Raw genomic sequence first — 13009 nt, 5'->3', positions numbered from 1 at the left:
CGGAAGGAGACAGGCAGGAACCTGAGATGTGGGCCAAGACAGATGGCGATGGCCTTAGCAAGAAGGGGAAGAGCCTAGGCATAGAGTCAGAGTCCACGGGATCTGCTGATGGATTGGATGTGGAGTGAAAGAAAGAGCAGAACCAAGCATGACACCCCACCCCCTCCCCACCAAGACCAGGATAACAGCTCCTGCAGGATACCTAGACACAGAGAGAAGAGGCCTCAGGAACTTCTTCCCCAAGGATGTCACATCCCGATGGGCAAAGGCCTGGCCTTTAGGCTCAGCCCCACTGGAGGGGGCATGCAAGCAAACTATGCTGAGGCTCATTTTCCTTACCTATGACTGGGCCTAGCCTGCCTGAGTGCACTGCAAGGACTAAAAGAAGCCCAACACAGGCTTGACCCTCACAGTGGCCTGGCCTTTGAGCACACTGTGTTGGCCAGTTTTCTTCCATTGTTGGAAACTATCTTTCCAGGCAGCCATAGCTCTGCCACCAGCTGGAAGAACACCCAAGGTCAACATTCTGTTCTAAGCAGAACCCCCGGAGTAATCCCCTTCCCCGAGCCCTGGACCTGGGAACATCCATGGAGAGAAATGGTCACAGTCAGTCCCCTTAAGCCAAAAGGGAGCGTGGGAACGGACAGTCACATATGGCAAAACAAATCCCTGAGACCAAGAGCTGTGAGCACCACATCACTTTATTTCTTTGACTTGCCAAATTCACTTTTGGACAATATCCAAATTCAGTCTCTCATCTGCCTCGCCATGATGCGGTCCTTCACCGAAGATGGGGCACAGGCTCTGAGGAGGGACTTAACAGAAAGGCAGGGGTTCCCAAGAGCCAGCCAGGCTGGCCGAGGACTGTGGGGTCCAGAACAGATGGGCCAGGCTCTAGCAAGCAGAGACCCAGGGCCCTTTCCTACAGCCCCTTACCAAACTCCTCAGAAGGATCAGGCCAGCCTCCGTGATCTAGCTCAGGACCTTCCAAAGGCCAACCTTGGTTCTTCTGGTAACATCGCCACTTCTGCTCACCCTAAGCCTGGCACCCTCTCCCTGGGGGCACCAGGCAGAAGCCATGACCTGCTCCAGATCTGATTTCCAATGTTCCTTTGGGAAACATCTTGGAGTAAGGAGGGTGCCAACCCCCAAAAGGAACTGAAGACCTATCTTCTGCCCAGGGGGACAGAGGGCCATGCTATGACACTCCCTTAGTCCCCAGGAAACGCTGAAAGATTCTTTAGCTAACCACCTCCCCTTTGGATCCCCAAACACATAACGGATTCCAACACCAGCAAGGGGGCCTGGCCGAGCCATTTACATCAAAACAAAAAACTAAGACGATAATAAAAATAAGAATGGTAAACAACTGAAGAGAATGACTGGTCCTGTAGCTCTCTGCAGGAGGCCAGATGGCTAATCTCTGGCTCCCTCTGCCCTGGAGCTAGGAAACAATGCAAATCTGCCCCTGGATTCAGGGTAGACATTGTGGGAACAAAGGGCATCCTGGCCAAGCCAGGGGGAGGCGGGGGCAACTCAGGTCCCTGACCCTCTCCAAAGCGGTCCTCCTTCTTCGTCCCAGCCCTTTTCACCCCGCCCTGTCAGCCATCGACCAGGGTGAGGCCATCGTACAGGGCGCGCTTCCACATGTAGTAGGTAGAGCGAGCAGTGAGGGGGAAGAGGGCGCTGAACTCCTTGTAGGAGGGGAAGCTCTTGGATTGGAAGCGCTTCTGCAGGAACAGCTTGGCCTGGGCCTTGAACTTTGTGGTGGCGAGCATGTCCATCACCAGCACCTGGCCATCCCTGCCACCTGCCGCTGCCACCATGGGGCGGCCCTGGGCCATGGCCCCCTCTTGTAGGGCCCCCTCTCTGGAAGGCCCTCCCAGGGCCGCCCCTGGATCCTCTCCTGGGGAAGCTGTCATCTGCAGGGTCCCTGCAGGCGGAGCCATGGCAGCTGTCACGTTCCTACCAGCTTCTTTCTCCTGTTTCTCCTCCACCTCCTGAATGCCCCCTTTGCCCAAGGTGGGGGCCTGAATATGGAGCTTGGACAGGCTTCTGGGCCAGCCCCGTGCAAGACTCTTCCACACCCAAAAGGTGGAGGGTGACAGGCTTGGGTAGCGGAGGCGGAAGCGACAGAAGGGGAGGTGCCCACTGAGCACCTGCTTGCGGGCTTCCCTGCGCAGACGCCTCTGCCAACGGGACAGGGGCATCCTCAGGGGCAGGAACTCCCGCGGGGCAGGTTGCCCCCCACCCGTTGCTTTCCCTGCCTCCTCTCCCACCTCACCCTCCCAAGGGAGCAAGGCCTTTTCCCCAACAGAAGCTGGCTGGGTAGCCCCAGCCACCGAGAGGACAGGGGCCGGCTTGAAGCTGGGGTTCCTTCGGAGAGCCTTCCGGCGCCAGTTGTAGTAGGTGGACCGGGAGATGCCGGGGAACCTGCGTTTGAAGCAGCGATAGGGTACCAGTGTATTCAGGGAGATGCAGTGCTCCAGGTACAACTTGGCCCGCTGCATCAAGACCATTCCGGGGCTCGACACGGCCGGGGAGGAGCATCCTAGCCCCTCGGCAACCTGCTCCTCCGTCAACTTCTCCAGCTCCTCCATCGGGCCTAGTGCCTGGCACGTGCCAGACCCCAAGAGCTCGTGCTTCCAGGCATAATAGGTAGAGCGGGAGATCTCAGGAAACCTCTGGAGGAACTGCTGCAGCGGCACGACGCCCCCACGGTGGAAGCTGTCCTGCAGGAAGTGCTTGGCCGAGAAGCGGGTGGCCACCTTCTGCCGGTGCTCCTGGGACTGCCGCCGCCAGCGGTAGAAGGTGCTCTTGGTGACACTGTAGCGCTCACAGAGGTAGGAGTAGCTGAGGCCAGGGTCCTGGCTGAGCAGCTCCAGGGTCTTGGCGGGCGGGGGCAGCGGGGCCAAGGCTGGAGGCGTCGGGGCCAGGCTGGTGGTGGCACTTTCAGCCTCCACCTCCTCCAGCCCCACCACGGGGGCAAAGTACTGGTGGCGGAAGAGGTGGTTGGTGAGGGGCTGGCCAGCCCACATGATGTGCAGCGTGGCGGGCATGTGGTCACAGCGGCGGGGCCGGATGACACGGTTAAAGTAGGGCCGGATCTTGAGGTTGCGCATGGGGTAGATGGAGTAGATGTTGCGCTGAAGGACGGAGGCCAGGGCATACAAGTGCCACACATTGGAGAAGCTGCTAGGAAAGCAGGTGGCCTTGACGTCCGCGTCGAAGATGGCCTCCAGCGTGGCGGAGGGCAGGCTGGTCATCTCAGGGGACTCCTCGGAGCAGAGGGAATAGCGCACAGCCTGCAGCATCACCTTGGAGTCGATCATGCCCTGGAGGTAGTAGTGCCGGTGCAGCAGCATCTCCACCACCGTGCGGGCCCGCAGCTCCAGGCTGAGGCCCGAGTCACCCCAGAGCAGCATGCTGGCCGCCTCGAACAGCAGGCTGCCCTCGCCCTTGCACACCAGCGGCAACATGTTCCGGGGAGCATCCTCTGGGTACAGGCTCAGGGCCACTGAGTCCACCTCCAGCACCTGGGGGCCGGGGCCTCCCTCCCGGCAGGTGGGGAGAGCAAAGGAAGACAAAACCTGCTTGGCTTCCAGAGCGGCACCCACAAGACCCTCCAGGCCCTCGGACTCCACTGCCTCCTGCAGCTCCTGCAGCACCTGCAGCACCAGCTGCTCCCGAGATGTCATCCTACAAGAGCAAAGGAGAGAGGGCAAAGGTCAGGACAAGATACCCATGTGATGCCCAGCAATGGTGCCTTATCCACTCCTGCACCCTATCCCTCAAGATAATGCCCCTCTACCCCCCATTCCCTCAGAGCAGACAGTGGCTAAGCGCCTCTGGGGATTTGTTTTTTTTTTTTTTTGGGGGGGGTTGTCTTTTTGCTATTTCTTTGGGCCGCTCCCACGACATATGGAGATTCCCGGGGATTTGTTTAATCACTCAGTGGTACCAAAGAGCTTGGTTCGGGAGTCCGGCTTTGAATCCTGGTTCTGATGTTAGCTTCGGCAAGTCCCTCAACCTCTCTATGCTTCTGGTTCCTCTGTTAAAAGGAGGACCATAATAAATCTATCTACCACATAGGATTTTTTTTTTTTATTTTAATGATTTTTACTTTTTTCCATTATAGTTGGTTTACAGTGTTCTGTCAGTTTCTACTGTACAACAAAGTGACCCAGTCACACGTATGTCTATATCCTTTTTCTCACTTTATCCTCCATCATGTTCCATCACAAGGGACTAGACACAGTTCTCTGTGCTGTACAACAGGCTCTCAGTGCTTATCCCCTACAAAGGCAATCGTTTGCATCTACTAACCCCAAACTCCCAGGCCATCCCACTCCCCCCCCCCCATAGGATTGTGATAGGTATAAACGTGACAATGAAAGTCAAGGATGGAGATCTATAAGTGTACACACACACAAACACACACGCGTATACACATATATCCATCCTTAGAGAAGTGCCTATCACATAGTCAAGTACTACAGAAGCATTAGCCATTATATACTAGACTGTTATCCAGTACTATACATACTATACAGTCCAGGTATAAAAGCTGGACCTCTGTACCTGTTAAAGACTGAAAATCACACATAGCTAAAATTGGTCTGCCTGGAGTTCCCATCGTGGCACAGCGGAAATAAACCCAACTAGGAACCACAAGGCTGTGGGTTCGATCCCTGGCCTTGCGCAGTGGGTTAAGGATCCAGCGTCGCCGTGAGCTGTGGTGTAGTTCGTAGACACGGCTTGGAATCCAGCATTGCTGTGACTGTGGTGTAGACTGGCAGCTGTAGCTCTGATTAGACCTCTAGCATGGGACCCTCCATATGCTGTGGGTACGGCCCTAAAAAATAAATAAAATGAAATCAAATAAAATAGGTCTTTCCTAGAACAGTGATTCTCAAAAATACAGTCCATGAACACTTTGGGTTTCCTGAGACTTTCAGAGGGCCTGCAAGTTAAACTGTTCTCATTATAATACTAAGGCAACAACACTAAGATAGGATTTGCCTTTTTCATTGTGTTAACATTTGAGTAAAACTAGAGTAACTTGGCATGAATCAAACTAGAAATCACTGTGTTCTTCACCACCACGTAGCCGCAGCTGGGAACAAAAAAACTAGTATCGCTCAAAAATGTCCTTGATGCAGAGTTCCTGTCGTGGCTCAGCAGGTAATGAACCCAGCTAGTATCCATGAGGACACAGGTTTGATCCCTGGCCTTGCTCAGTGGGTTAAGGATCTGGCATTGCTGTGAGCTGTGGTGTAGGTTGAAGAAGTGCCTCAGATCCAGCATTGCTGTGACTGTGGCATAGGCCGGCAGCTGCAGCTCCAATTCAACCCCTAGCCTGGCAACATCCATGTGCTGCAGGTGCAGCCCTAAAAAGACAAAAAAAAAAAAAAAAAAAAAAAAAACAATAATGTCCTTGATGAAGCAATGAAGATTATTTTTTAAAATCACAACCCCTAAATACAGGGCTTATCAATATTAGGAGTGACGAAACAGGGCATCCTCATAGAGCATTTTCGCTGCACATAGAGGCATAACACAAGAGTGACAATTGTTTGGGCTGTATGATGAACTAGCTGCTTTTTTACAGAATATCATTTTTACTTGAAAGAAAGATTGAGAGGCATTAGTCATTTAGAGCTGAGAATATCTGGCAGGCATTTTCTCAAAAATGAATAAGGTAACACTGTCACTTCAAGGAAAACTACTATTTATGGCCAGTGAAAACTGGAGCTTTCATTTGAAATTAGAATTTTTGAAAACCTGTAGCCACTACAGTGAGCTTGACAGTTTCCCAATACCTAACGATTTTCCTGAAGGGACCACTGGTGACACTAACAAATGTAACTTTTTATATTATATAATGGAATTGTCAACCTTTGAAAAGCTGCATCACTCAAAACAGTTCATTCTGTATTTCCCAAATAACCAACCAAGGAGCTGGCTTGGGTAAAAGATACATTTAAAGTATAAAAGAAAGCAATGCATTTTAATATAATGGGGTGGAATGTTCCTGGATATTGTTTTAGATTCTGCATTATAACTAAGCTTTGAGGAACTACCAGCTGTCAACTTTTGGTGTAGTTATCAAAGAATATCCACTGAAAAAGCTATCAGAGTTCCCACTGTGGCACAACAGGAATGGCGGTGTCTCTGCAGCACCAGGATGCAGGTTCAATCCCTGACCTGGCACAGTGGATCCGGCAGTGCCACAGCTTCAGCGTGGGTCGCACCTATGGCTCAGATCTGATACCTGGCCCAGGAACTTCCTATGCCACGGGAGAGCCAAAAAAGGAGAAGCTATCAAAATATTCTTCCTCTGTCCATCTACGCGTCTGGGTGAAGTTGGAGTCTCCTCATAATACTTCTCCCAAAATAACATATCACAGCGGACTGAACAGAGAGACAGGTGGGATCTACCCAGTTTCGGTTAGAGCAGATATTACAGAGATTTGAAAAATCTCCAAGAATGAGCTGTTCTCACCAAATTTTTTTGTTGTTCTAACAGGCTTGTTCTTTTTAAATAAATAAAATATTTTCAAAATGTCTCAGTTTTAACGTTGACTAGGACCCACATGGACAGATGTAATCTGTATATACCAAAGCTCTTCAGGATCTTCCCTTTTTAAGAGCATTCAGGAGTCCCAGACTCAACAGTTTGAGAACTGCCGCCCTGGAGCAAATGGGCGGCCAAGAGCCTAGCCACTGGGCTGGCATAGCTCTAATAACTGAGATGTGCAGTTTGCCATGCACTGTGCCAACCTTGGCAGCCGAACATTAAGGTGGAGATTAGCATGCGCCCCAATTTACACGTGAAAACACTTCAGACAATCAAACGTGGGCTCATTTGCACAGTTTGCCCAAGGTCACAGAAGTGGTGCTGGCAAGAGTTGAAACCAGATGCTCTTTAGGGCCTGCAATTCATCTACTCCAGTTTAAAATGTGAGCCCCCTTTCAATACAAAATAATCGTCCTGATTACTAGAAGGTGTTCAGTGTTATACTGCAAAGCAGGGTGATATACCTTTGTGGACATGGTTTTAAATTTAAAAGGAGACCATTATCCTTCCTCAGATCTTTGTTCTCAAGAGTTTAATAAATTCTTTTAGATTATCCTTGGGTTTAAAAATTGTGTTTGGGTGTATACACTTGTCAGCTCATTAAAACTGCACACTCAGAAGGAATGTATTTCGCATATTTACAAGGGATGCGTTTGACTCTAAATCGTAGTTCAGTAAAGCTGAAAAAAAGCTTTTAAGGAACCAAAAGCTCACCAGTTTTACATGGTAATCATTCAAAAAAATAATTTTTTTTAAAAAAAAACTTTTTAAAAACTGGTAACCAGAATCACCTTTGGATAAAAATTTCTTTCCTGTAGATTTTTTTTTTTTTAATTTGTGTATGGTGAAAAATTTGGTCTAACCTCTCAGCAAATTTCTATTAGAAATTGGGCTTTTAATCTGTTCTTTTATATACTTTATATTTACTTTTTTAAAAAACAAGGGGGCTTTTTTTGGACTCAGAAGACAAACTCTACTTCACCAATAGCACTTCCATATGTGATTTAAGAAAAAAAAAAAAATTGAGCCCAAGGAACTGTACATTCAGAAAAGCTTTTTCATTCTGGCAGACAGGATGCTGGGGGGGTGGGGGAGAGGGTTGTTTTTCTTGCATGTCACTTGTAAATGCTGCTGTACAGCTGCGTGTAAATGAGCACTCCACTCTGCTAGATACTTGGCAAACAAAATTATGAAAATCGCCACCATTTACCTACTGCTTACTATATGCATTTAACTTAGGTAATTCAACCAAATCTCAAAAAAATAAAAGGGGACAATTACATTGTGTGGGTGATTCTTCCTGCCCTTCCGCTCTGTGAACAGAGCATGATGTTCCTTTGAGTGATGACAAGTTTCTGTGGGCTTTACACTGAGCATTTGGATTTCACGCCTTTCAGAGGTAACCTTATTTATTTATATGTGGTTCTGACTTTCCCTCCACGTGAACCACAACCCATCACACCTGCACCGCCACTAGGATGGCTACTCCCGGTTTACCCTTGAGAAATCAGAGGCTTGGGGGTTAAATTAAATAACATTCCCAAGACCGAACAGCTCCTAAAGCTACAAAAACAGCAATCAACTCCAGAGCTTCCCTCCTAACCCTTGTAATTCTACCATCCAGGGAGATACAGGGCCCCAAACTCTCATCATCCATAGGATGCAGAAACACATGGATTCTTGGGGCTTTGAGACAAACCTGGCCATTTTACAGTTAAGGAAATCGAGGTCCAGAAACCTCGATTAAAGGTGACTTGCCTGATTACACTCTGCAGTATCCAGATACACCCACCACTCTTCTGCCCAGGCAAGACCCACCTCCCTTCCCCTCCCCTGTCCCACCCTACCTACCCTTCCCGGCCAGGCCCAGCCCCCTCCACCCTCTCTTCCCCCAGGAGGTAAGAGAAGTTCCGAGTAGGTAATACCCTACTTCTTTTTTTCCTCAAAAGCTTGCTGAGAAAAAGTAGCTCCGTGGAGAGGCTCGGCACCTCAGGTCAACTCAGGTGGGTCTGGACAAGCAGAGTCTGGGGCCAGAGGCCGCCTGGGGCAGCTAATCATACTTAAGTAGACAACTGGTTGATGGGGTTCAGGTGCAACAGTCTTTTCCGTGATGGCTCCCTGGAAACGCAAGGCAAGGCAGAGCCGGCGCTTACCAGGTGCACTCATGGAATAAGGGGCAGAACGTCAGAGCTCAAATGGGGGCTTTGCCCAGCTGGCCTCCCCTGGCCCCACAGTTATTGGAAGGGAAGTGAAAAGGCATGAAACCAAGGAGGCAAGGCCCCCCAGATTACACAGGCTCCCCTGGCTTGAGGTTGGAAGGGAGGAAACGGGACCTCCAGAAAGCATCCAGCCAGCATCTTGGCACCGAAGGGCCCTGGAACCAAGGGGTGAATGAATGCACACAGGCAATTCTGCAGACCTTTCAAAGCCCCACCTTCACCAAGACCCACCTTCCTCCTCCTGGAGTCTTCTTACTTCAAGCAGATAGTGTCTTGGAGCCCAGGACTGGCCTCTGTCCCTTGCATTTTATTTTTTTTTTTTTTTTTTTTTTTTTGTCTTTTTGCTATTTCTTGGGCCGCTCCTGCGGCATATGGAGGTTCCCAGGCTAGGGGTCGAATAGGAGCCGTGGCCACCGGCCTACACCAGAGCCACAGCAACGCAGGATCCGAGCCGCGTCTGCAACCTACACCACAGCTCACGGCAACGCCGGATCGTCAACCCACTGAGCAAGGGCAGGGACCGAACCCGCAACCTCATGGTTCCTAGTCGGATTCGTTAACCACTGCGCCACGACGGGAACTCCCTGTCCCTTGCATTTTAAAAGGGATGAGCCAAGGCTCTGGGCACGGCAAGGGAAAAAATTGAGATCTGCTGACACAACACTGATAAGACTATAACAAACACCTTCCCTGCCAGCCTCATCCTGGCTCTGTATTCGAGCTCACCAAGGATCCCGCATTCTCCTCATCTGCCCCTCCTCTCACCAGTCCTCATAAAGCAGGCCCTGCAGTGTCCATAGCCAGCCAGGCTCTACAAGCACGAGGGAGGCTACACAGGCCTCAGCCCTCAGGAAGACTGGCTAAGACTGTGGTAGATGGGTTGGCCTCTCACCCAGCCTGGCTCCATGCTTCTCTGGCCTGCCCTCCAGTCCCCCAGGCACGCTGGCCCAGCTGCCCAGCCTGAGCCCCTGGCTTGAGGGAGCACCAGCCATCTTGGCTTCTTCCCCAGAGGCCAGGAGGCCGCAGAGGGCATGGGCGGCCATAAGGCCTGCCTGGTGTCTGCCGAGTCCCTTGGCTGGGAAGGAACCTTCCAGCACCAAGGGCAACGGAACACCTGGGGGCACCAGGGTAGGTCTGAGGCCGCCAAGTCAGTCACACCTGGGAGTTCCCAAGTTCAGTAGCTCTAGTGGACCACATGTCTGGAAGGGAAGGAGAATGCCAGTGCAGCCCACGAGGGGAAGCGGTGGGAGCTGCAAGGAGGCCCGGGCCGGTGGGGAGAGAGCTGGCTGCCTGGGGGCATCTGAGACAAGGGACCCAAATCGGAAAGCACTGGGAGTCTGGGGAGGGGCTGAGGCCAGACCATTGTGTAGGGTGGGGAGGGGAGATAGGCCGGCGGGTGGGGGTGGGGAAGGGGCTGGAGGTGGGGGTGGGGAGAGAGAACTTGTAACAATGCCTCCCCTCCCCTCACACGCACGCACACACACACACAGCATCGTTTGGGTCACTCCTTGACCCTTGGGCCCTTTAGTGTCCCAAGTCCACGCCCTCACTCCCCTGGGGCCCCCAAACTGCATGAGGCACCCACCCTTCCTAATTTTGAGCCAACTTCCTAGTTTACTGACCTCGAGGGTGGCCCAGAGCCCAGGGGGCGTCCACGTCTCTCTCCACCTTCCAGCTTGGGACATTTAAGTCACCCTGTGGGCAGCAACTGAGCGCCACTCTCACTCCAGAAGTGGTTTCATATCTGTGGTGGACCATTGAGCATGGACCGTCTACAGCCAACTGGTCGGTGGAGAAGCGGCTTAAGCCACTCCCCCCAGGAAATCGCCCACCCTCAAGTGCTGCGGTCCCGAGATGAAAGAAGTGCAAATTCGGGGGGCACTTCCAATGGTAAAGTGATAGCAGCTATTGTCTCGTCCACTCTACCCAGCTGGGGGTGTGAAAGCGCCCTGACCTAGCTCAGATTCCCGAGCTGCCCAGGAAAACTTGAAAGAAAGTTGAAAGATTTCCAAAGAGTTTGGGGGGAGGGGAGGGGAGGAGAAGGTTTAGATAGAAAGAACCTGAGGAAAGAGAGTCTGAAGCCAGGCTAAGGGGGGGAGGGGGGAAAGAGCGAAGCTGGAGCTGGGGAAACTGGCCTTGGGTGATGGGCTCTCTGAGCCCCAGGGATGCATCTCTTCCTGAGACCGCTCCCCCACCCCAGGCCCTGCGAGATGGGGAGGCTGGAGAACTCCCTGCCCCCGCCTAGGTGCTGGTCCCATTCCCTTCCTGAAAGGCTTCCATCCCCACCTTTGTCTGAGCATCCCCCAGGCTTGGGCTCAACACCCCTCACTCCCAAAGTGTGCCTGGGACAAAGATGCTTTTGTCAGGGGTCAGGGCGCCTATCCCAGGTCACCTAGTTTTCTGAGCCCCACAGGAAGGTGGGGGCGCGTGGCACCTGGGGCTTCCGACCCTCCCCGGAGCTCACCTCAGCCCAGAGGCCTCAGATAATCCCCTGAGGAACTAGTCCCCTCCGCCCGTCCAGTCCCTGCTGGTGGGGGAGGTGAGGGCTGCTAGATGGCGCAGCCTTTGGTGGTAGCTCCCCCCACCCCCCACCCTCTACCCCATCCCCATAGGCTTTCCTGCCCGGCCTTAACCCTTTGGAGTGCTGGAGCTGGCAGCCCTCCTGGGCTTCAGTTCGACCCCCCTTTCCCCTTCAGCGCCTACCCACAGCTACCACGGAAACCTCCACCCCTCACCACAAGGTCGGTTATGCCCCAGCTCTAGCATTATCGTTTCCTCCTCCACCAGTCATGAACCTACACTCATCACCGAAGTCAAAATCCTTTCTCAAACACGCATTCTCAGGGACCTGGATCGGGGGCCACCAGAAGTGAACTCAAATCCTGGTCCTGCATCCAAGTCACACCAGCCCCACCCACCTCAATGGCAGCTGCGGGAGGCACTGGCTTGGGCTTTCCTCCTGGACTTGGATTTGAATGCCAACCCTGCCCTGAGAGAGTATGGCCTTAGGCACCTTGTTTAAACCTCAGAGCCCTGCTTTAGTGCTTCCTGGGGCATAACACCGACCCCAGAGAGTTCTTTCCCCTGGAGAGTCGTTGGGTAGATTCAATATGATAAATGTAAAGCATTTAGGATTCTGCTTGGCCCAAAGCAAGTATATTCCCATTCTCAGCTTCTCCAGTGAATCTGAAATTATTTTAAAGTTCTTAATAGAAATGCAGAATTTTTAAAGTTTCAAAGAATTGTGATTTTGCAGAAGGAGATGAAATTATGAGATACGTCTTTCCATGTCTCTGTTTTTGACATTTTATAAGGAGTCTTGCTATCAGTTTAAAAAGGCAATGATGATAATTTAAAGTTCTTTAGAAGGCTCATAGAATCTTTAAAAGTATGTTTTTTACAAAGAAACTATAGTGATAAAAATGGTTTGTTGGTGCTTCCATTATCAAAGTAAGAGTCTTATTTATCTACTAATTGGGAAAATGAAGACTAATTGGGAGGATTTTTAAAGTAATAGGAAGGAAAAATTACCTCTAATCTCATTATCTAGAGACAGCTATTGTGAATATCTTGGTACATTTCTTTCTAATCTAGTTTCTTTTCTAAGACTTAACACAAATTAAGCCTTGTCCTTACAAAAGACTCAAACGAACGGTACAGAGTAAAAAATAGAGCAAATTCAGCACGTCCTCCCTTTCAGTCCCTCACACGTTCTCCTCACTCTGTGTATCTGCCTAGTTCTTTTTTCTGTGCAGTTTCATCTTTTTCTGTGCATTTGCCCGTGTGTATTTGTGTCTCGTCTCTCTGTGCATATTTTTATTCTATGTTAAACTTTTTAAACTACTTTTGACTACTATGTATGTACATAATATGGATTATGTACATAGATGATATCTAAATAATAATACAGTAGACCCTCCATATCTGCAGTGTGGCTTTCTTTGTTTTCCGTTCCCTGAAGTCATCTGCAGTGGGGAGACATTAAATGACAAATCCCAGAAATGAACCCTCATGACTTTTAAACTGTGCACTCTTCCCGTAGCACAATGAGCTCTCTCGCCCTGCTCTGTTGTCCCAGCTGGGAAGTAAAGGAATCCTCCCTCCATTCAGCCTCTCCATGCTGTCTATAGGGGAAAACGGTGTCTACACATAGGATTTGGTATTAACTGTGGTTTCAGGCATCCGCCAGAGGTCTGGAAAGGGGGTGGGG

At 50.9% G+C, this 13009-nt stretch overlaps 1 protein-coding gene across 9 annotated transcripts; it reads right to left on the bottom strand.

Moving 5' to 3' along the window:
- Positions 1–683: 683 nt before the first annotated feature.
- Positions 684–10583, bottom strand: VRTN (vertebrae development associated). Of its 9 annotated transcripts, none has more exons than XM_084966408.1 (4): positions 10422–10583; positions 8511–8698; positions 1917–3699; positions 684–1835 (listed from the first exon to the last, which is right to left on the bottom strand). In XM_084966408.1, the coding sequence occupies exons 3-4, from the start codon at positions 3696–3698 to the stop codon at positions 1602–1604; spliced, it is 2016 nt and encodes a 671-aa protein (XP_084822534.1). In that variant the 5' UTR covers position 3699; positions 8511–8698; positions 10422–10583; the 3' UTR covers positions 684–1601. The 9 variants fall into 9 exon arrangements, with proteins under 9 accessions (XP_084822534.1, XP_084822536.1, XP_084822530.1 ...); XM_084966410.1 differs by lacking the exons at positions 8511–8698; positions 10422–10583 and adding exons at positions 9031–9092; positions 9381–10160; XM_084966404.1 differs by having other exon boundaries at positions 684–3699; positions 8506–8698.
- Between the last annotated feature and the right edge of the window lie 2426 nt (positions 10584–13009).

Source organism: Sus scrofa, chromosome 7, assembly GCF_054392235.1.
Source record: "Sus scrofa isolate SSC_HxYL_T2T_F1_AM1 chromosome 7, Sscrofa_HxYL_maternal_Yorkshire_Landrace_v2.0, whole genome shotgun sequence".
NCBI classification, from domain to species: Eukaryota; Metazoa; Chordata; class Mammalia; order Artiodactyla; family Suidae; genus Sus; species Sus scrofa.
Note: the sequence above shows the minus strand (reverse complement) of the source record. Positions and strands in the feature narration are given on the sequence as shown.